We start from the raw sequence: 23,527 nt of genomic DNA, 5'->3' as shown, positions 1-23,527 counted from the left end.
CTTTAGAGCAAAGTCTTTGCCTTGTGAGTGCTTCACACTCGACGACACGAAAATAGAGCTTTCTGCTATAGCTAAAACGTTGGGTGTTATCTTTCATAAACTGACGCTATGGGACCACTGCACAGATTACCTACAAAATAAACTTGGTAAAGCTTTAGGTATATTACGCAGATGCCAGAGATCACTACTGACACTGCAGGAACTTATGATTTATAAAGCGCTATTTGCTTCTCACCTGCGCTATTGCCACCTCGCTTGGCCAAATAGTGCTAAGGGATCGTTAGGTCATTAGTTTCACTTCAGAAGAATGCCTTACATGCTTTCAGACCAGCCTTACAATGCACATACACGTTACGTATTCCTCAAGTTTAAAGTTTTACGATTAGATCATTTTTATGAATATCAACTTATATGTTAAATGTGAGATGAGTAAGGGTACTACTCATACCAGAAACATTGCAAACTTGCAATAGAAGCCAGCTTTTTGCCTAAATTGATACACTGAACACTAGGCAGTTGTGCAGCCACACACTCATTACGGTCTTCAAGCACTCTCTATCTGTCTTCCCTCAACACTTAACAAATATAAACTAAGTGATGAAAACGTATGTCAAGTATCTAAAAACACATTACTGCAAATACTTTTGTGAATGTTAACTTTCTTGTGTGTCGCTTGAAAAGTATTTCTTTACCGTTTCAAAGTTGATATTTCTGCTCTTGCTGTACGATTTCTTTTTTATCTTGCTATAAATATGTATAATGAACATGGTGCCATTTTGCTGCTTGTTGTTTATGGGGAGGTGGGACCAATCAAGCTGCAGTTATGCAGCTTTTGACCTGCCATCCCCATCGCTTATGTACATCAGTGTACTTATGTGGTAAATAAACTTCTATATCCAACAGAGGGAAAAAAAAAAATTAAACGTTGAGCTGTTGGTCAAATGGAACCCTCTGCTTACTCACTATAACTCCAGTTCACTTCAAACTGCAGAGTACTGCTGCGCATGACCACTTTACTAAGGCACTGCCATGTTTGAATGTTAAATGCATCACGTTCTGTCAGCAGTAGTGAAAAAGTAGTTTTTCATTCATCGTAATTTCCGCAGCCAATACCCAACTTGTGCATGTGGTTTGAACTATTGATTCAAACATTTCTTTTTATGACAAAAAAAAAATGTGTCTACTATGGTACACTAAATCAAAACTTAATTACTATAATTACAACAAACTCACTAGGATATGCACAAATGATCGTCCTACCATCTTGAGTTGCAGTGCATCACAATTCACGACTGAAGGGGACAACGTAGCGGCTCATGTCATGCCTTGATCTATCTTATCACTATCACTTTGAGGATGCAGCACCTAGATGCAACTCAAGAGAGTGCATCATCTGCACCATCCAAGTTGATGCTATGCAAAATGAGAAAAGCTAAAATGCAGCCATGCAAAATTAGACACACAGCGTACCAAAATTGTAATTTTATGACAATATCACAGCACCAGCTACATTTCTGCTACAACTGCAGAAAGTGCCTTTTTTCCTGTTAGTATCATATCCATGTGACACTGTTCATCAAGAATGTGGCAGTTATGAGCTGTCCAATTTTATATGGGGCTGACACAAATGCCCATTAGTTCTCATCTGAATGGTGCATTTTATTATTCGGCAATAGCTCCATCTACTAGGAGTTTCTAGAGATGTGGTTTGATCGCGAGCACCAGCGATTTAATTATCAGTACTGCTCCTTTAGAAACTTCCTGATAGCCTCGAAAAAGTTCAGGAAATGATGGATGTTGTGCAGGTTTAGCAACACGAACGCCAGCATTTCCCCCGCGTTTAGCAAATGGTTGACGTAGGCCCGCGTAAAATGTCTGCATGCATAACATGCACATCCCTCCAAGAGCGGAACAAACTGGTCCCTGTACTTGCAATCTTTCATGTCCAGCACAAGTTCGTGATCCAACAGGTCCCTCTCGAGCATCAACGAGAGGCCCTTGTCATTGTCACAGCTGCAGCAGAATGACATAGCCATTCCATCATCAGTAACGGCGTTCGCGAACGACGTGTCAAAGACGTCTATGCCGCTAATAGCGGCCTTCAGTATGAATTCTGGCCGCAGTATGCCGTGCATGAACCGCGGTTTGTCTTCGGGCAAAAACGAAATGACCTCCTCCAAGAGGTCATTCACCTCTTCGAACTTTAGGCTTCTCGACGCCGGTCCGTCGATGTGAAAGCCTTCGATGACGTACCCGTCGACATCGCGCTTGGAGATCTCCTTCGCGGAGGTATGGCGGTGCTCTTTGCTGTAGCCGCCAACGACCGTTCCGAGAATGCAACTGTCACGGAGGGCGCTTGACACAGATTTAGCAGCGACGCATTGATCCAGCAGGGAAGTTGTTCTTTCGACGGCGCGCTGAAGCCTTTTCCTCGTGGCATCCTTGGGCGTATCGCTGTCGCAAAGCGCTTGGTAGCAGGAGGGCTTGAACGATTCCACGATACGCATGAAACTAGGGACGTTCAGGTGAATGCGACCGCCCTGATCCCAGATGGAAACGCCGGCCTTGTCGTTGAACCCAGACGGCGTCGCCTTCATGGGATCCTGAATCCTGATGAAAGCTGGATGCGTCGGCATGCCTGAGAACTTGGAAATTCCGGCGCCGAACTCTTGAACCGAGTTCGAGAAGTTGGCAATGGGAGGCAAGGGGAATAGCGCCGGGTGATGGTCGACGCCCTTGATCTTGTGGAGCATGTCGTACGTCAAGTGAGGAACGCTACCGGCTTGCGTGTACAGCAGGCACATCGGTGTGGAGAAGCGCTCAGCGTCGGAAGCGCCTTGGAGAGCCCAAATCTCGCCACAGCGGCCGCTGTTGCTTTTACAAGCGTGAGACACGGAAAAGCGCATTGCGTTGGCAGTGTCAAACGAAGTGCCACTCCAGCGTTCAAAACATAATATAGACAACTTGTAACGCAGTCGACGAAAAACTTAAATGACTGAGTGAATGAATGAACGGCACGCACGTGTTGCACGTAGCACCGTCCAAACGTGCGCTCAAAAAATGCACATCACATTGGTGCAAGACGAAACAAGTCCACGCAAGAGGGAAGCCACCAAAGGTAAATCAGAACTTGTCTTATGCCTCGGTCAGTTAGCAGTTTCAAATCAGCGCTGAAACATGTCACTGTAGGCGCGCATATTGGCACGTATACAATGCGGGCGCAGCCATATTGGGCATTGATGCCTTCGCAATGGTGCTTTATCTGTTCATGCGTCCCACCGGCCACAGAAGCCGACAAGATGCGATGACCGTGGTTTTATCGGTGTATTTTCTGCTGACCATAGAGCTGCTGACGAACTGTTTGAGTGCGCGGTTACAGCTTGGTTACAGTGCGAAAAGGTGAACAGACTACCTCACGAAGTCGCAGGTGGTAGACGCTCAACTTTGACCAACTTTCAGCTGCTGCCAGGCCTTACTAATCGCGCCGTAGTGGGCGTCTGGATTGATTATGACCATGTGGGGATCTTTAACGTGCATCTAAACCTTCACATACGAGCGGTTTTGTATTTTGCCGCAAGATTCCTCGATCTTGAGTCCTCAACGTTGAATGTAGTATAACTAGTTGTTTACATATGCTTCTTTTAAATGAATCAGGATGAATTTTTCAGCTGCAAGGCTTTCTTTTCTAGAAACTCGTATACACATGCAGAGAGAGAATCCCAGCGCAACTTCTATAAATACGCCATTCTGCATAACGTGGAAAGAACATGGTCAAAAAAGACCACATTTTCTTTAAGTGCAAATTTATATAAACTAATCCGTGCGCATTAATTATCAATCACGTTTGATTATTATGAAATTTAAAAATTCGTTCGGATGACATTTTTTCGCGTCTTTGACATAAGCACTTATCAATCAATCACATCAAGCTTTGCTACATTCAGACTGGGATACATAGCGCAAAAAATGACACAGGGACAAGCAGAACACAGGACGAGCGCTAACTTGGACGAGCTTGAACACAGGACGAGCGCTACATTGCAGAATTAAAGCCCAATTTTTAGTGAAGCCGCTATAGGAGTTGCTTGATGAATTAATTTTTGATGCAAAAGCATCAAATGGCTCATTGAATTAAAAAGTCTGGCGTCTGTAGCAGCAAAACGGCGCCTAAATTCCCATTGGCTGCGACGCCACATCATGACCGTGCCTCAACCGAGTTTCCTCTAGCTGCAACGCCATGGCACAAGCGCGCCTGCACAGAGCAGTACGGACGAAAGGAAACTACTGCCGCAGCAGCGCACCAGATCTTGTGCAAGGGGAACTTCGAGTGTTCAAAAGTCACCCCCAACCCCACTTTTCAAGCAATCCAAGGAGCACATTTATTTTCAACAAGTTTTAAGGGCCCTCGCATCTCTTTTCCCGAATTCAGCGGTTTTCAAGGTGGTATTTGAACCCTGGCACCCAGGGTTCATACTCTCAAGAAACCAGGAAAGCATACACATAACACTTGTAAGTGCAGTGTTTTCTTTCTACATGCAACAAACTTTGCACACACATTAGACATGCGTCTTCTCTTTCCACCAACTGTAAAGTCGGTTTGACTTATTTCTCCGAGGACATCAGAAAACCTATTGTGCACCTCATATTATGCAGGAAAGAGGGAAAAGAGTAATCAGTGATTATTTGTGCAGATAATAATTAAGCTAGACAATTTAACCGTTTGCAACACATGGCCCTTATTATTCCCACTATTTCTATTGAATGTGAACTCTGAGTGATATACAGAGCTACCAGGACTCAAACAATCTTGCATACTAGCTGTACAGTGCTTTTGAGCACTTGTCTAGAATGGTTTTGCAAAAGACAATCACCTAGGACCCTTGAAACTTCTCCAGGAAATCGCCTGTAAAATGCAACCTATTCCTCTGAAATGTCACTTGCGCAACACATTCAGTTCCTTTGACACATTGAGCAAGTTTCGAACACAGTTCTTAAATTATGCTTTCAACATGCTGTGGAACACTTGAAGTAATTCATAGCAAAAATTGCCAATGAACCTACACAGTTATCCCTTCTATTGTAAATAACCTTTAAGATGTCCCCTCTTTTAAGCAAATCTATACATACAGAACCCCATTTATATCACTAAGACCAGGCAAGCCTTCATACGTACGTGCCTTGTATTATGCATGAATCTAGGCAGAAAATGACAATTCAGGACTATTTTCAAGGTTCATAATTAACCTACACAGTTGAAACTTTCAGCCCACATCTCCCATAATAGGGTTCGCTCTAAGTATCGAATTTTTGGTTTTACCAGGACAGCGGCAAAGCTTTGTAAGCGCTTCTCATAAAACACCTTTAAACATAGAGAAAACGAGTGTCCATAGTTTTGCCTCTAATCAACATACACACGTCATAATTTATTCTCTCATCACTCTTAACATGGCATATGAGTTCTGCGGAAGCCTGCAAGGTGGAACAAAGTACAAGCAAGGAAAAAATTGTCATCCACTTGAATTGCAGCATGAAGCTACAAAAGAAACCCAAACGAGTTTCTAGAAAATAAAGCCTCACAGTTGAAGAAAAATTCGCCCTGGTCCGGGACTTTCATCTTGCACCCTTAACATGCCCTTCCTTCCCTCGAAATATAAACTCTGAATAACCTAGTTCTCTTAGGACACTGCAAAACACATATATAACAGACATTTTCTAGTGCTTCTATACAGACACACTAACACCTTGGCTGTAAAATGCAGCCCAGTGCAATGCTTCAGCAGCAAACTGAACTGAGCTTAACAGTCTTTTAACACAGTGCATTAATCGTGAAGTTCACTCCAATCCGTTCATCACTTGGATGCACCCAGGCACACTCACTCATTACCTGTAACAGCCAGCGATGGCTGAGACTACAATTGCCCGCCAAGTCATTAACTCTTGTTATCAAATGAAACTACTGTTAACGGTTGGTTACGTTTGCTCACAAAAATTCCTTATATACGTGCAAACACAGCTAAGCTTCAACAGCCCTGGCACTCGAAAGCAGTGGCCATTTCATCATTTTTATGGCACGCATATCATGCCTGTGAGCAACCTTCTGTTGAACTCCTGTTGAACCTAACCAGCACCTGCAGCAGAAGCTGGGAACGGAGCAACCTCATAAATGACTAAGGTCCCAGAACTGTGTAGGGTTAATAGACAGGCACAGTTGTCATGCCGCTGCTCTATGCAGTTATTCTTTTCTTTTTCTTTATTACTATTTTTTTGTGAAGGTTGCAAATAAATGGTGATACCAGACCACACTTAGGAAGTTGTACTCCGTGCCTATGCAGCAGGCTCCTCTCCAGCCGGACAATGTGCAGTTTGTAAATACAGTTTCTCTTCAGTCGCAAGCAGCACATGCAACAATGTTTTTTCCCCCTTGATGTAGGAGGAGGCCAACGATGCAATGTTAGTGCAATAGCGTTAAGGATCCCGTGTCATAGAAAATCGTGTCGGCGTCGGGCATCGTTTCGGCAAAAAGATTTTTAAACCACCCATACCCAGGCCATCCAAGTGAAACAAGGAATTTACATTTGATTGGATTTCTTATGCTAAAATACGTGGCAAAAATCGTACACTATGACATACACACAACCTACAGACATGATAGCTCTTGAATTGTAATTTGACTATATGAAAAAACATAATGCTGTTACGCGAAAACTCAAAGAAACCCCTTTTCCAGCGTTTCCACAATTCACAATTCACGGTGTCCACCATTTGTGCACGCTGGCACACAAGTGGGCCACGGACTGGCGCACCCTGTTCCTTGCAATACCTCCAGCTGGCGCTTGCCTCCGCCACATCGGGGCCCATGCAAGAGGCTGTTTTTCTAGCACAAAGCCCACCTTCGTGCATAGCGTTCGCGGCCAGCGTTTCCCAGTGAACATTACAGTTACATACGCTCCAGTTGCCGGGAAGCGTGAGAAGCAGGCAGGGATCTTTGAATGCGATAGCATTCAAAGATTAAAAGGCAAAGCTTCCTCCAAAGATCCTCCAATTTTTTTTTCTTTTGTAAACAATGCAGATCTAAAAGCTTCATTCTTGAGCAGTGCAAGTGCAAACGAAGCAATGGTAGGCTCGAAAAGATTCTTAAAAATTTACTGAAAGAGAAAAGTTCTTATAAGTTCACGAGGACATCACCAAAGTAAACACAATCTTGTAATGTGCCTCAGTCATTTAGTGCTTTTTGAATCTGGTGCCGAAACGTATCATTGCACGCATGCATCAGAGCTATCACCACAGCCAGAAAAGGACGAAGGTTTTCGTAACTAACTTTCATAAAGTGAACATTAGAGCTGACAGCTGCAGGAGTTGGTATGTGTTCATTCTGAAAAAGAATGCCACATAAGAAACATTGCACAAAAAGCTACGATAACATGATGTGCGTGTGTGTGTCTCGTTATTGTCTTTCTGCATCCATGTTTCCTCTATAGCACAATTTTCTAGAATGAAAGTGCGCATAACATGGCCTTCTATGACCTGAAACCTCACAGCAGCATGCTGTGCACCTAGGCATCCAAAAATGACAAGTCGTGAAGGGCATCTTGAGTTATCCATTTCAAAAGTGGCAAATGGAAGTCCCACAGTGGCGCTTACTATGTCAACAAACTGCTCTTGTACTTATACCTTCAGGGCCACAGCCATTAAAGGGCACAGTCATAGGTGAATGATTCAATACTTCAGTGTGTTGTCACAAAAGGCCCAGCATTACCTGTAACACACGTCTGCCCCACAATCTTGGAGATGCAAAATTTACCCAGATGCTACTGCTTTCCTTGAAAGAGAACTAAGTGATGTAAAAATTGTACCATGGCTTTTGATGCTGTCGTACGATGCAACCACTCGGCAGGCAAAATGAAATCCGAGTAAACCACATAAGTGGCTGTGAGTTGTTTGGCGTGCTCTGGTAGTATGAGCCGGGAAGCAATGCACAAACGTTTGGCTTTCACCAACTGCTTTCCAACTTAATATGGTGCCATAATTTAAGTACAACCGTTTTTTCGACATACTGACATGACTGAGGCATAATACAGCACATGATGCAACCCAATCTGATAAGCCATGATTTTTACATACTGTGGTCCACACGCATGTTAGTGATCAGAGAAGTGGGATACCTTGTTTGGCAGCTTAAATTCAGCACAAAAGTAGTTTTTTTTTTGCTGCGCAAGAACTTCAGCATTTATGTTGTTGCTGGGCACAAGTGAACCCAGAAACACCCCACAGTATTTGCACAGCAGAGAAATAATATGTGCAACCAGACAATGCAAACAGCCAAGAAATCATTGGTGTCGTCTAGTGATGTCAAATACAGCACATGATGCAACCCAATCTGATAAGCCATGTATTTTACATACTGTGGTCCGCACGCATGTTAGTGATCAGAGAAGTGGGATACCTTGTTCGGGAGCTTAAATTCAGCACAAAAGTAGTTTTTTCTGCTGCGCAAGAACTTCAGCATTTATGTTGTTGTTGGACACAAGCGAACCCAGAAACATCCCACAGTATTTGCACAAAGATATGTGCAACTAGACACTGTAAACAGCCAAGAAATCATTGGTGTCGTCTAGTGATGTCATTAAGGTAGAAAGGGTAGAAAGATGGACGAGTTGGAAAGGATGCATACATATTAATCAGCGCGAAAATAACGGAAGACACAGAGTTAGAAGAACACAGGACGAGCGCTTTTTAATAACTGAAACTTATTGAACAAGATGCTCAAAAAAGAAAACGAATAAACCAATTACCTGCGTGCACAGAAAAGTTAAGCCACCTGGAAATAGTTACTGAGCAAGTGCGTCTCACAATCTAACAGAACGACAGATGAACGAGAAGCAAGGGAATCGAAGGGCCCGATTTTTATTAATCATACCATAAGAAGCCAACAAAATGATAATGAAATCAATGATAAAGAAATGACTATGACAGATGGCTCAGATACACAATCATCGCACAACCTTTATAGTATATGGTAGCTTCAGCAAGTTCACAAACCCTTCTGTCCTTGCGCCTGACGATGATGTAAGTTTTCTTTTTCATTTGTTAGACAGTGCTCGTCCTGTATTCTTCCAACACTGTCTTCCGTTGTTTCGCACTGATTAACAAGTGATGTCATGCATGGACACCGCATATGCATTTTTGATTGCATGTGCAACTGTATTATACAAAAAATGTTTCCTTTATTAAACCGCCTTTGTACAGGTTTTCCTCGAGCTTGCACAATTAAAAATGCCATAAGTGGATATAACAATGAACAATGATAGAATAAAAAAAAAAAATCCCCGCATGACAAAATCGTCGTGGGTGATTGTAGTCCGTTCAATGAGCATATAGGTGATTAAAATACAAGAAACAAGAACTACATACACAATTATATGAATCACTTCGTGCAGTAACATCAGTCAACACAATTTTCCGGCTCTGGCTCTTCAGAGGGCGGTGGTGGTGGTTCTTCAGTTTCCGCTTCAATCTCTACAAGACGCCGTGGGTTGACGGTGCACGAGTTCGTGCAGTTGTGCACCTTGTAAATGCCAATCAGGCGATCGGACAGTTCAAACATGTTGTTCCTCAACGATATGATGATGAACTGCGCATTTCTCGTTCGTTCCTGAAAGTGCAAGCCGACAAAGCACAGTGAAACGTCTGGGGCAAGCCATGCGGCATTTCACTACACGAGATTCCAAGGAGGTCACTTATGGTATACATGCCACTCAACTGGTTGCTAGCGCGCTCCGACTTGGCTTGCAGCATCGCGAATGTCTCCCGACATTCGAACCAGAGAAAGCTTGCTCGAGCCACGTATTCAACTGCTTCCGGAGCAATTGAAGGAGCCACGTGATCAAAATTCTGTCAGATCTCGGACACATTCACAGCTCGAAGGTGAGACCGCCTCACAGTACTCCAAATTGGAGCGCGGTGCTCAAATTAACCAGGTGAATGCGTCCCAAGTGCTCAATTTTGAACAGCTGAATTTGAACCACATCCAAGGAGGTTTTAAGATAAGCTTGCTGGAGGGGGTGGTCCCCGCAGCTTCTTACCGGCAGAGGTGAAGCTTGCCTCTACATCACCTCTGAAAAAGAGCTGTGCCAGCTGTAGTTCATTCACAGTTCAAGCGTCCTTGCTCCTTGAGTTTTGTAAATGATAGGATATAATTGAAAAATAAGAACTTGTTTCTGGCTAAAATATTACCTTTGGCAGATTACTGAGATTGAAGTTTTAACCTAAGACCGGGAACACAAAGATGCACGTTGAGCAAAATCCACGATACAATATCTTAAACCTGTGCGAAGTAGGATGAAAGCACTTCCTATATTCTCCACAGCACACTAACATTTCTTCATGCCTATGGTAAGATGGCAGTGGAATGACTTCACCTTTGGCACATTATCTGCACTCCAGCAATATTGCTCTAAACGCTTTAATCTCACCACGATAGTGCAAAGAGACCAGTCAAATGTATCATTACTTGAACTGGGCTTGTTATTTTTTTTTATTACTAATAAAATATCTGCCTACAGTAAAGGTATACGTAGGTCAAGTAGTGTTTGTTTTTTTCATTCACCCCCTGTATAAAATGTACATATACGAGCAAAAGTCTGAAAACTGCAGAAGCCATGAAAAAAACTGTTTCTTTGAAACCTAAGCATGCAGACCGAAATCAAGTGTACAGTGCATGTGTACTTGTTCAACCAGTCAGACATTTCAGACAATTCTATGTTGCACTGCAGTGCTATAATAAATTAAAGAATTTTTGCTGATACCATGGTATAGACATTTGCGCATGGCTGTACCTTTCAATGGGAACTTCGAATTCAGTAGTTTGGAATGCAAGGTTCATCATAGCAAGTTTTCAAGATCAACACTTTTGCCAATTGTCTCAAGGTAGTTGGCAGATCTACTGGTCCAGTAAACTCTGAGCTGAACTTCAAGCGCCTCTTAGAAAGTGTGCTTTGTTGCACGACACAAGAGTTTCTGAAGTGCAGTCTCATGGTAAAGCAGCCAGAAAGGTGTCATAATATACAATGGAGTACACATGTGGCATGAAGTTACAGCAACTGTGACATGCAATGACAATGATGGCTGAAGGAGACCCACAGCAAGTGTTACGCTTTCTTTTTATCCCTGAAGTAGCATTGCATTAGTGAGACCATGCACGAAGTAAGCCCTCGTGCTTGCACATAAGATCTACGCATCATTTATTTATTCACTGTTACTTATTGATTATTCGACTAATCCTCATCATGCCTCCACTGTTTGCAAATACAGTGCTACACAATGACAAAGGCATATGTCTACAGCTTTTCACTGTAACTATGCCCTTAATCTGGCGAACACAGCCTATGTAGCACAAGACAAGAGTAAAACAAGAATTCTAATTAGATGAGCATGCAAGAGGCAGCGTGAGACGTACCTTGATATAGTATCCTACGATCGACACATTCCTAATGTCCAATGCAGCGTCAATCTCGTCCATCACATAGAAGGGCGTTGGCTTGTAGTAATGCAGAGCAAATACAAGTGCCAGAGAGCTCAGCGTTTTCTCACCGCCCGACAAGTTGGATATGTTCTTCCAAGACTTCTTTGGGGGCCGCACACTGTTGGAAATTATTTTGTTATAGCAGTGTAATGAAACCGAAAACTAACCATTTATTTAAAACTGCAACTGCAGTTGAAACTGATTTAGTCGCACGGGAATATTACACCCTTCTTGGTCCAATGGCTCCTGTGAATAATGCTATGCTGCATGGGTAATATCAGACACTGAGGAAAGCAAAAAAAGAAAACTAATGTGAGAAATCACAGTACAAGAAACTGTAGTAGTTGGTACACATATTGTGTAGGCTTCTTGCTGTGGATCACTGGAAAACTACCTAGTTCTAACGGGAATTTCACAAATGTCCGTCATTCCCATTCTAGCCGAACGATCAGAGCACTATAGTCCTCTCTTGTAATTTTAGGAACTCTACGGCCCAAACCACTTCAAATCTCATCGTACGCACATAACACTGCACCACCTATTCCCATAACTGCTTTGCACGGTGGGTAAAACTGCAATGTTTCAGAAAGCAGTCGCACAAAACCACAGGCAGAGAGAGGAGCTCTTTTGTGAAGACCACCCAGAGAAACAACACCGCAGACGCGCACCTGAAGACTATGCCTTCGGTGAAGGGGTCGAGCGAGTCAACCAGCTCGAGCTCTGCGTCGCCTCCCAGGGTGAGCATCTGGTACGTCTCCTTCAGCTTGCTGCTGATGATGCCGAATCCCCGCATGAACTCGTTCAGGCGTTCCTTGCGCAGGTTGTCGTGGTGGCGACGCTGCTCGGCCCGTTTCTCCGTCACCGCTTCCAGCTCGGTGACCCTCTGTTTGTAGGCCTCTTCCTGCAGGAAATTAGCGCAGTAGGCGCACCGTGTGTAGCTTTGCCTCCAAGTCAATGAGAACTCGCAACAACATACCTGACAACCTGTAAACTTTAGAGTTAGTGAAAATCCTGGGACGTGACAAACTAGGCGGCTGCCGCATTAAAAAATTTGAACAGAACCCATCTGCGACGGCTGTCCAAGTATGCGAATAGCCGGAAAGCATCACGGATGAGGCATGTACTTCATCCAGGCTCCTCTCTCGCACTTCGTTTGAAACAATTGTATTTTTAGACCACGGTGACTAAGCTGTTTACAGTTTCTCAAGCTTCAGGCATCTCAGTAAACTCAAAGCAAGTAGCCCTTTGGTATATGGTACGTCGCGCTGCCATGAAAGGATGCCACAGCTGCCATCATGATTTCTTGTACTCATATTTTTTCCAACCTTGTGCTGCCCTATCCTTTGACACATTTATAACTTTTTCACACACAGGGTCTACTTTTCGTAAAACTTGACGCAACATTCGTAAAATCGCAGAATGAGCCCGAATTCGTGAACTTAACGAAAGGATTTGGGTAGTTGGCAGGTGTGCAATAAGTTATGGCTTGATATCCAAACACAACATTGATCTGAGGAATATAGTGAACCAAACCTATCCTTCTGAGGAAGCTTCAGCTCCAAGGCTCCTATCTAAATACATCGGAACAGAGAAATCGTTTTTCTTGGCAACAACCTCACCAAATTTGATGAAGTTTGTTGCATCTAAAAGAAAAGGTTACAATACAGTGACTGTAGGAAGCAGATTTTTTTATTTAGGCCATCAATTTAAAAATAAGAATTGTGGAAAACTGCAAAAATTTCAAGAAAGTTTTTTACAAATCTAACCCAGCAATGAAAAATGATGTCACCATTCCGTCAACTGCACTTAAATCTAAAGCACACAAAATAGATGTACAGTTGGTTTCTGTTCAATTGACCTGGATGGGACCGACGAAATCGATCAAAATATTTGGTGCGTCGAATTAAACAAGATGCAGAAAAAACGCCAAAACACATAGCTAATTCACTTCCGAAGTAGAAAGCTAACGTAGAAATGAGATTAAAGCTCTTAAAGTAAACATGTATTGCACACCCAATTTTTTTGCAAGAACAATGGGCAAGGGTTTAACATATGTTGCACAACAGTGGCCAGTTCTTTAAGTCAGCTTTGCCGTGATACATCTCTATTATGCGGTAAAGCATAAGAACGCCTCGAAGACGGTTTTGTTTTTGTGTCCGAATGCACTGTGCAGGCTATTTTCTACCCACTTTTCCTGTGTGTGTGGGGGGGATGGGAGGGGGGGGAGGGGAGGGGGGAGGAGGGAACACATTAGATAAGGGTAAATACTGTAATCAGACATTATGAGCTATGATTATCGCTTGAAAGTCCTTCTGGAGCAGGCCGAAAATAGCAGTTTTTGGCAGTAGATGACGTGTGTTCAATGCATTTACTGTGCCTTAGCTCTATTGAGACGGACACCGCCAATAAAGGGGTCACGATTGGGGTCACCATGGGGGTCAGGCATGTGTGTGATGACTGGTCATGTTCAAATCATCCGGTGAAGGCCAATTTTAGGATATAATGAAGCATTGGGCCCATAGAAACACATGGGCACTGGCCACGACCTTTGACCGGGATCGAATTAATGCAAGTCACTGTATTATACACTTCTCTGAAATGTATCACAAATTTGGGAGTGGGACTTCTGCAAGACATTTGTAAACATTGCAACAAATTCACCTAAGCTGTAAATTCATACATCGAATATGTCTGCTTTAGATGGTTCAAGCAGGTGCAGTTTATGGAACTCTGATATCTGTTTTTGATGCAGAGTTAAGGATTTGTAAACTTCATGCTTCTATATTTTTTTCTTAGAAATTTGAAGGAAATTTTAAAATAATTCCAGGTCCTAAATCAACATTATGCTTTTTGCAGTCACCTGAATTGAACTTTCTGAAATGCAGGAAATCTCATTCAAATCAGTCTAGTTGTTGACTCATAAAAGCATTTCTGCATTTTACATGTACTATCTGAATAGGCAGCATCGGAACTGGATGCAAGCTAAAGCTTCCTCCTGAAGCAACGAATGACCATAAAGTAGGGGTGTTTGAATAGTGCAAATTTTAGAACTGAATAAAACAGCTCCTTATTTCTAAGCAAAGTGAAACAAACTTTTTGAAGAGCCCATTTTATAAAAATAAAAAGGTTTATTTACATAATTTGATGTGCTCTTTCACTTTCACTGATTAACTATACATACCACGCATAAGGACTGGCTATAGATTACTTTCATTTTGTTACGTTGCAGCAAGAATTTTGGAATGCTTTACCACATAACACCACATCGCCCAAATCATTTCACTTGTATAAGCAGCTTGTTCACTTTCACCTATTTAACTTACAAAAATATCTCCTATGTTAGCAAAATAATTATGTTGCATGTGTTTTTTAATCTATTCTGTTGTCCACAAAAATTACTGTAATATCTGCATAATACTTTTCTTGGTGTTCCTTGATAGTCCTCATGTGTTAACAAACGGACCCCTGCCACAACCCTTGAAAAGGTTCTGTATAAAAATATGATATTATGTATATCTAAGCAACAATAAAGATTGATTGATTGATACATGCATGTGATGCCATTGACAACTGGATGACTGGTCAACTGAGGAGCTTGTAAATGACAAATAACTGCTTTAAGTTATCTGGTGCACCATTGCATTGCATTTGTGGAACAAGGGAACAGCCCCTCACCAGATGCATGTAAATTGTGGTGTACACTGAAGGAGCTGGTGTGAAAGCTACAGAGCTGCAAATTGTTTCGAAGGGATGCAAACATGGTGAGATTGCAAAGATATTTGCATTAGTAAACAGATTAGTAAGCTGCCTAAAAGTGAGGCATGCACATTGAATGATTGCAAAATAATTCAAAAGTTATTTGCCGTATGTGCTCGCTCAGGAACTGGCGCCTTTGCACACCAACCACAGTTTTCTTGCCACATAATTTGAAACAGACTCTACTTATTCCAAACTTTGTCTCTAGAAGTTCCTATAGATACTGTTATTTTTAATGTAAAGTTCTGTGGAAACCCACAAGGTGGAGGGAAGTAATTAATAAAGGGAAAATGAGACAACCATCCAAACATAGCTAAGTGCTACGAAGGAAACCTATACGGGTTCCTCAAAAGAACAGCCTCGCAGTTGAAGAAAAATTCGTCCTTACTTCCCTCCACCTTGCGGGTTTTTACATCAGAACTTTACATCAAACCCTTGCCTTTGTTTCGAGTTGTTGACAAATTCGACTTCACCCTGCCATCTGTTAGCTGCCTGGTTAGCTCAAGTGGTAGAGCAGCTGCCCTGAAAAGGCGGTGGTGCCAGGTTCGAGTCCCGGCCCACGACGAATGTTTCTTCAGCTGCAAGGCTTTTCTTTCGTGGAACCAGTACGGGTTTCCTTCATAGCACTTAGCTACATTTGGGTGGTTGTCTGATTTCCCCTTTATTAATTACTTCCCTCCACCTTGCGGGTTTCCGCAGAACTTTACGTCAAACCCTTGCCTTTGCTTTGAGTTGTTGACGAATTCTACTTCGCCCTGCCACCTGTTAGCTCAGATAGTAGAGTGGCTTTCCCAGAAAGGCGGCGGTCCCGGGTTCGAGTCGCAGACCAGGGCAAATTTTTTTGAACTGCAAGGCTTTTCTTTCGAGAAACCCGTACGGATTTTCTTCGTAACACTTAGCAATGTTTGGGTGGGTGTTATTTTCCCTTTATTAAATGTTATTTTTATATTAAAAACAAATGATTATTTGACAATTTTGAATAGCCAATAGCCAAACTGAATGCGAATCAAATAGCCAGAAGCATTCAAATTGCGTTCGAAATTTTCAATATCCACATATCTGAGCTGTAAGGATATTGAACATGTATAGTAATTACATTACAAAAAACTCGCTTGGCTCAGCTTCAAAGGTTCCACGTACAATAAAATACAAGAGTGTTTGAAATAGGCTTGCCTTTCGACGATACTCCTGTATTGCAGCCATGTTTGGCTTCATGGCAGAGAGGTTCTCTTTGAGCATTGTGGACTTCATGGTTAGTGCTTCTTCATTTAGGTCTTCCAAATCCTTGTCTTCCATCTCGGGTAACGTAACTTCTGGCTCGCCATCAATTGAGTGGCACTTAAGCTTCTTCAACTGTAAACAGAAAGAACAGAGGCACAGTCGTTAGGGTGTAAGTGGAATGAAACCACGCAAGCCAGCAGTAAGACAGTGCTTAAGCTTTCACTACCAGCACTAGTGGAGCACAGGGCGCAATAGCCAAACAGCGAACATACTTTTTTTCCAGTAACGCAGATGATGAATTAACACGAGACGGTGAGAGATTTGTGCAAAGTGAAATGCATAGAGCATTGTTTTAATGTAACAGCCATATAGGAAGCTTAAAAAAAAAAAAGGAGAGAGAGGCTCCAAAAACCCCACATGTACAGCGAAAAGTGTGGTACAAGTCGCAATGTCACTTTAGGTTTCACTGTCCTCGTTAATGGGGCAAATAGCAACGGTTGCAAGGATGCTAATTGGTCTCTCTGACGTCACTTCAGTGGCGTGGTGGAAATCCCGGAGAGAAAGGGTTGTACATGCCAGTCTTGGGAGGCTTTGCAAAGACAGACATCAGGACCTCTACTCAGTTTTTTTTCTTCTTCCCCCATATGCAAAGTCAACACTGATGCAGAAAACATTTTGTGCAGATCCCACAGACTGCAGGTTAAAATACTGTGGAGCAACACGACAAATGATGCAGAGCGGTCTTTCCTTCTGCCTTGCGCAACAGATTTTTGCAAGAAACGTTTCTTGCGGCCATCCTCAGCCATGCCAGCGAACCTTAGAAACCCTAACAGACAGATGCAGCAACTGTGCTACCACGGTCCATGGCAGCTAAACCTCAAAATGCCACAAGAGAAACTTAGCTAAACATGGCTTCCAAACTACAGCTCGTTTTGTCTTACTAAATCTCTAGCATTGAAGTTCAGCAAATGAGTGACGGCATGGCTGCGTGGGCTTATTTTTCAGGTGTAAACCTTACCTTCATTGTCAGCTAGCAGAGAGCTGGCTAGCAGTGAAATAACCCCCCCCCCACTGAGCCCACCAGGTCAGATAGACGATGACACGTTAAACCTCTGCCGGTTAGGCAAAGAAAGCTTTGCTTTAAAATTAAATGACGTCTCAAGAGATTAACAGCTGACCTCTCTTGTCCAGCGTATCACTTTGGCTTGGCGGTCTTGAAGGGCAGCCTCACTCTGCTCCAGCTGGTTCTTGAGCTCGATCTGCTTTGAACTCAGCGCATTCTCGGCAGATTTTCCGCTGTCGATTCTTGCCTGTACCTCAGCAAGCGTCTGCTTCAGGGTCTTCAGTTCCCCCTGCACAAAGTAAAAAGTGTGAATAATTCATGCTGTAGGCTATTATACCAAGTGAGACTAGTTGGCAGCAGATCATGATAAAGTGTACTACTACATATAAATGGCACTCGGGGATGCAAACGCACAGTAGAGTGGAACCACATTGGTAGGTTCGGCGCTGTTGCGTTTTCCCAGCTGCTATGTCATGTTTTTGCAGTCTTGACCCAAGCTCATTGACTCCTACGCATTATGTTCCCATTCTGTAACACTGCTGCGTCTTACGTTGCATTTGAACACGGCAGTCACGTAAATTTAGCGGTGCCGAGGGGAATTCGCTTTCGCTTTATGTAATAAGTGTCTCGGACTATAATGTCTTAGGCCAGTTTCCTAACATCAGCTTCGCTGCAATAGAGAGGTGTTATGCAGTGAAGCAAATGCAAAATAATTAAGAGAGGATAGGGGCCACTGTCACGAAACGTAGTACGTGTTCCCTAATTATGCACCTGCCGTCTCTAGCTACAGTATGTGTGCCGAGACGCCTAATAAAAACTGTACTGGCAGCAATTCAGCACTGTTTCTGATGTTACTGTGCTGATTTAGCGCTTTTCTCACTGTCACATTTTCCCGCGGTCCCTTGATGTATGTATTGGCGGGGTTCCGCTCTAATTAGCAGAAGTACGAAGTCACAGTTAATGAAAAGATGCGTAATGAAGAGATGCAGACAATCCAAAGTGTGAACTCGAGTTGGTGCATCATTTCATCTGTATCTAACAATATACTGACTTCACCATACTCAGAATGTGTGAGCAGTGGCCCTCTACCAGTGCCATGATGACAGTAGTCCTTGCTGCTTTTTTGCTGCACTTGGTTCAAGCTAACATAAAGGGAAAGCCAAGTGGATCTTTTGGTAAATCGTAGGGTTTAGTTGAACAGTGCTCTGTAACACTCTGTGCTGTGTACACAACAGCTCTGCAACACTGTTTAGGTTCTGAGGTAGGATGTAAAACAGCATTTGGCGACCATAGTTCATTCTTCTCTAAGGAACGTTCCGCTTCTGGCACATGCGAGTACCGCATGCTTTCGCTCTTAAAGAAACACCAGAAGTCGCCTTAAAGAAGTCATTTTTATGTATGCCCACTCGATATCACTTAGTTAACATAACTTTATAAAAGTCAGGAAAAGTCAAGAAGCAAAAGCAGTTTCAATTCTTCAAAGAGTCGTTTCCAGTGGCTGGCATGCGGAGTGTTCACAATGAGTCGAACGGCTTTTTTTCCGAATTATGTGAAGTCTATCTATATGAAGTCTATATATACATTGGTGAGAGGGTCCCGTGTTTAGTATTATATAGCTACTAATGTTTATCACTGTTCTCACTACTCGAGGTAAGGATAATTGGCCACAAGAACACCAGATCGGGTGTTGACGCAATGCACGATACTCCGTGCCAGCACTGCACTGTCCAGTTGCGACCTCTGAAAGCTGGCAGCGCTGGGCCACAGCATTTTGGAGGACATGACCAGCTCAATTTGCCGCCAGTGGCAAAGGCACAGCTCTGCTTCGGAGGCCGTTCTGTCACGCAGCATGCGATTAGAGAGGTGCATTTGCAAGCAACCGCACATAGTTCAAGTATTTGACCATCTGCACCTGTGGCAGTTTCCATTTACTGCCCTAGTATCCCTTCGTGGCGGCATTGAAATTTCGTTACGGTATTGAAATCGCGTAGGAACACATTTCATTATATTGAAGTTCAAGATATATGGCACTGTATTGACAAGAAGTTATACTTGGTTATATATACTTGGTTATATTGAGAGTTTAATTATAATGACTTTTACATCAATGTTTAAGCTTGGAACTTAGCTATTCACTAAACTATATACAGTGTAAAAAATATTGACATATAAAAATGTTGTTGCATGATCATAGTATGGCAGGGGTACAAGCATGAATGCTCTAGGACTGGTTTGAGCCAAAGTTACAGCATCTCAAACTTTTTAATGTTATGAACGCATAGTAACACTCAGGACAATTTATTACTATTTGAAAATTTCTGTGGTAATATTTGCCTATACTGTATTACATGTCTACTACAATCTTTATTTATCTAACGTTGACAAAAAAATTACCTTTTCAGAAAATGAGGCAAAACATTTCATAACACATTTATGGTGATTAAGGCGAAGGCTATATCTGTCAAGGATGACACAGGGATACACTCAAGCAAGACTAAATGCTCTGCACCGATCTGAAGCAAAGGAACATAAAAAATATATTTGGGCCAATTTTCGGCTACGAAGAGCAGGGTCCCCCCTTACCCCAGCCTTTTCGCCGACAGCAAGCAGCTCCTTTCCCACTTTTTCCAGCTCGCTGTACTCGAGCTTGGCCGCTTCGAGTCGCTTCTTGGCGTCCTCAAGCTCAGTCTCCAATGATGCCACCTTGCTCTCAGCTTTGCTTAGATTTCTGGCACAAAAAGAACGACACGGTCACAACACACTCCATTACATCCACTTGCAGATGCAAGGAGCTCGTTGCAGCATGAGAATTTCCTTGTACACAAGTCAAAGAGAACATTTTAGTACATGTTTGCAAAGGTATGGATAAAAAAAAGAAAAAAGACCTGCACAGATGCATGCTGAACCGGCAAATGATATGTCAAGGGCAGTGAAGCTGCATACGAGAGTTTTCGCTCTCTCCGAAAGCACTAAGGGTCTGTTTGCTGGCTTATGACTTTGCTTGAACACGGCAGCAACTGCTGCTGAGTTTGAGCGCAGTCGTGGCTAGCTGTTCTTAGTGACGGCTCCCGTGCAAACTTCGCTGCATCAGTACGGCATCGACTTTCACCACCGCAGCTGCACAAACTCCTTGTTGACCTCCAGCGCAGGGCCAGTATAACACGGCATTACAAAACAAAAATTGCAAATTACTGGTCTAAAAGAAAGCACACATTCAAGTTGTCTATTCGAATGAGAATATATGTGAGATAACTTATTTTATAATCATTGATCATTACGCTTCATAGCAAATTTGGGGCTCATTTGTGTCACATTTAGGCGTGTGCAAATAGTGATTCTTGAGACCGAATAGAATATGAATCGAATAGTGCCAGAAGCGAATCAAATTGAATATTGAATGCTTTTAGAACATTTTTCGAATAATGGATAACACAATTATTATAAAACGATGTTCACACCCCAGTACATGTATTCTTCAAATTAGCAACTATCTGTCATTACATAGTATGTTATGAAGCACTGTTAATTAAGGGCACAAAGGAAACATTACAAGCAAACAAGTAGTGTCTCTGCATGCACAGGACTCTTCAGAGAGTATGAATGAGCACTGTTCAACCTGTACAGCAAGGCTACCTAAGTGACGCAGCCTGCTCCACCACACGAGTTGTCATGTTTTTGTCCATATAATGCCCGCGGGCCTGAAAATTTCCCGTACTTTGGCTCAAATTTTGTCTATTTAGGCGCAGTTGACATTTTGAAAGATTCGAAAAGATTTAGAAAAATATTCAGATTTACAAATAGCGATTACTCAATTTGAAGGCCGAATCTAATAGTACACTAGTCAATTCATTGTTTGAAAGTTTTGAATATTCACGCAACCCTAGTTGCATTTACATTTGATATTGACCACACCATCGCGAGCCGGCTTTTAGTGCCCCACATACACAGTTGTGGAACTCCCCTTAACAGCAACGCCTTAGGAGAGGAAGAGCGCTTGTAGCATCCCACATATTTGGTCTGCGAACTCAGAAGGATGTAAGCTCTGTGCCTTAAAGGGACACTGAATGGATATAAGCAGCTTGACCAGCTGTTTACACATTCAGAGCTGCTAGTAATAGAAGTTTCAAGTCAGTAAGGAAGTAAAAACCATTTATGAATGATGTGATTAAAAGCAACACCCCTTAATGTGATCTGTGGATAATGACTCCTGGACTTCTGACACCTTTGCATTAAAATTCATAGGAAACTGTTGACCGCCCTAAACAAACACTCAAGAGAAATGCCAAGTAAACTTATACAGGTACAGCATACTATCAAAACTGAATGCTACGTCTTTCTTTGGCAGATTAATATTGTTTATCAGCACGGGTCATTCGCTCTGCCAGCCTGCTGAATGCATAACTGTTGTGCTTGTTTCATATGAACCTGATTTTTAAAATTTTTTTTTGCACAGATAGGGTACTATAATGAAACGATTTTCACGTTGGGTGTAACTTTAGCACAGTGACGTTTGACCGTATTCCAGAGGTGCCCTTTACCACTCTGTACTGACTTATTTCTCTTTCATGTTTCTTTAATTGAGGAGCCTGTTGGAAACAGCAGAATGATAATGAACCGGCTTCATACCGCTCTGAAGTCTTGATGCTGGACTGCGCCCTTGTGATCTCCATCAAGGTGGCATCCAGTTGCTTTGTGACGCTTTCCACCTTTTGCTGGACTGAGCCCATGCACTTTCCGGTGATTTCCATGATTTTGGCATGAAGTCTACGGGCAAAACACGAGCAAGAAAATACAACACTAGCAATGCCAAGACAGACAATCTGTAAACAACAGGTTATAAAACAACCGTTCCTTTTTTTTTGCTTACTACAGCCAAGAAAAACAAGAAGCACAACAAGCTTTACAACAAGACATAGTGTGACGATTATACTAGTACTGCCCAAGAATCATGTTAGAGATGCAGCCTTTCGTTAAAGGTAAATGCCCGACCATAGCTGACTTCAGGACACCTAGTTGGTGTACTGTTGAGCCACAGTGTTTGAAATTGAGAGGAGGAGGAAAGGTCATCTTCAACTTCACAGTTTTCCAATGCCATGAGTTTCATAGGCATGAAATGACACTAACTAATGAACATACACCTGATTGCACAAATTTAGGAACACTTACTCCAGGACTTTGTTTTCCACTTTGTTCCATGATGCCATTACTTGGTCATACTCTGCAAAGAAGAAGAAGAATTGTGAGGCACTATGCAATGTGTAAAATGACACAGCAATAGCTGCCAATTCGTTTCTTATGAAACTGTTTTGATTGATTGATTTTATAGGCTGAAGGGCCATAATAATGAATCTTCAATGGAACACGAACTATGAATTAAATGTGGCAGTAAACGGGACTAAAAAACAGTTTTTACTAGCATGTTCAACTGCCCCTGTTTGATGCAGCAAACAGAGCTAATCCTGGCATACACTTCACGACACCGATTGGAGCAAGGAAAACCAGTTTCTAAGGCACTTTTCCCATTACAGAGGTGATAAAAAAATATTGCAACTATGTTTGATGAATAACCGTCTAGCCCTAGTAAGAGAACATTGAACTGAAAACAGTGTTGTTGACCAAGTGAAAATAAACATTTCGGATGCCACACAAAACCCATGTTTGTGTGAGGCTGCTGAGTGTTGCGTAAATAGGGGCGTCAGGTACACGCAGCTGTCTCTGCTAAACCGCTGGCTCACACACGCTCAAATTTTGCTCGGACAAGTAGCATATTGTAATGAGTTTAGCTTAATGCCATGTTTTGGGGGCATTACTGGCAAAGTTTGCCCGCAATAACTCCAAAGTGGCATAGTCTGTAGCGACACCACTCAGAAGTTTTCGATTTCACTACAAGGATATGGTGGCGACACCACTGCGTTGCAGTGGAATCCACATATTATGAGTGGCATTGTAGCAGCCCGATTTGGATT

General features: G+C 42.6%; 2 protein-coding genes across 3 annotated transcripts in view; both read right to left on the bottom strand.

The window, feature by feature from the left end:
* Positions 1 to 1,467: 1,467 nt before the first annotated feature.
* On the bottom strand, positions 1,468 to 3,474 carry LOC142585388 (queuine tRNA-ribosyltransferase accessory subunit 2). Its single transcript, XM_075696119.1, has one exon. It carries the CDS (start codon positions 2,904 to 2,906, stop codon positions 1,737 to 1,739), a length of 1,170 nt encoding a protein of 389 aa, XP_075552234.1. The 5' UTR covers positions 2,907 to 3,474; the 3' UTR covers positions 1,468 to 1,736.
* Positions 3,475 to 9,204: 5,730 nt separating this feature from the next.
* The window catches only part of glu (structural maintenance of chromosomes 4-like protein gluon), a 38,922-nt gene continuing 24,599 nt past the window's right edge, over positions 9,205 to 23,527 (bottom strand). For both annotated transcript variants that reach the window (XM_075696110.1, XM_075696112.1), the window contains exons 19-26: positions 22,728 to 22,779; positions 22,188 to 22,325; positions 20,145 to 20,289; positions 17,677 to 17,850; positions 16,451 to 16,630; positions 12,190 to 12,422; positions 11,456 to 11,639; positions 9,205 to 9,652 (exon numbers count right to left, since the gene is read on the bottom strand). In XM_075696110.1, coding sequence (XP_075552225.1) covers positions 9,443 to 9,652; positions 11,456 to 11,639; positions 12,190 to 12,422; positions 16,451 to 16,630; positions 17,677 to 17,850; positions 20,145 to 20,289; positions 22,188 to 22,325; positions 22,728 to 22,779 — 1,316 coding nt within the window. In that variant the 3' untranslated portion in view covers positions 9,205 to 9,442. The remainder of the gene's footprint in view (positions 9,653 to 11,455; positions 11,640 to 12,189; positions 12,423 to 16,450; positions 16,631 to 17,676; positions 17,851 to 20,144; positions 20,290 to 22,187; positions 22,326 to 22,727; positions 22,780 to 23,527) is intronic.

Source organism: Dermacentor variabilis, chromosome 6 (genome assembly GCF_050947875.1).
Source record: "Dermacentor variabilis isolate Ectoservices chromosome 6, ASM5094787v1, whole genome shotgun sequence".
Classification (NCBI taxonomy): Eukaryota; Metazoa; Arthropoda; class Arachnida; order Ixodida; family Ixodidae; genus Dermacentor; species Dermacentor variabilis.
Note: the sequence above shows the minus strand (reverse complement) of the source record. Positions and strands in the feature narration are given on the sequence as shown.

Bases quoted from the DNA above. Each gene is read 5' to 3' on its own strand.
- LOC142585388 (XM_075696119.1), bottom strand. From the start codon at position 2,906: ATGCGCTTTTCCGTGTCTCACGCTTGTAAAAGCAACAGCGGCCGCTGT.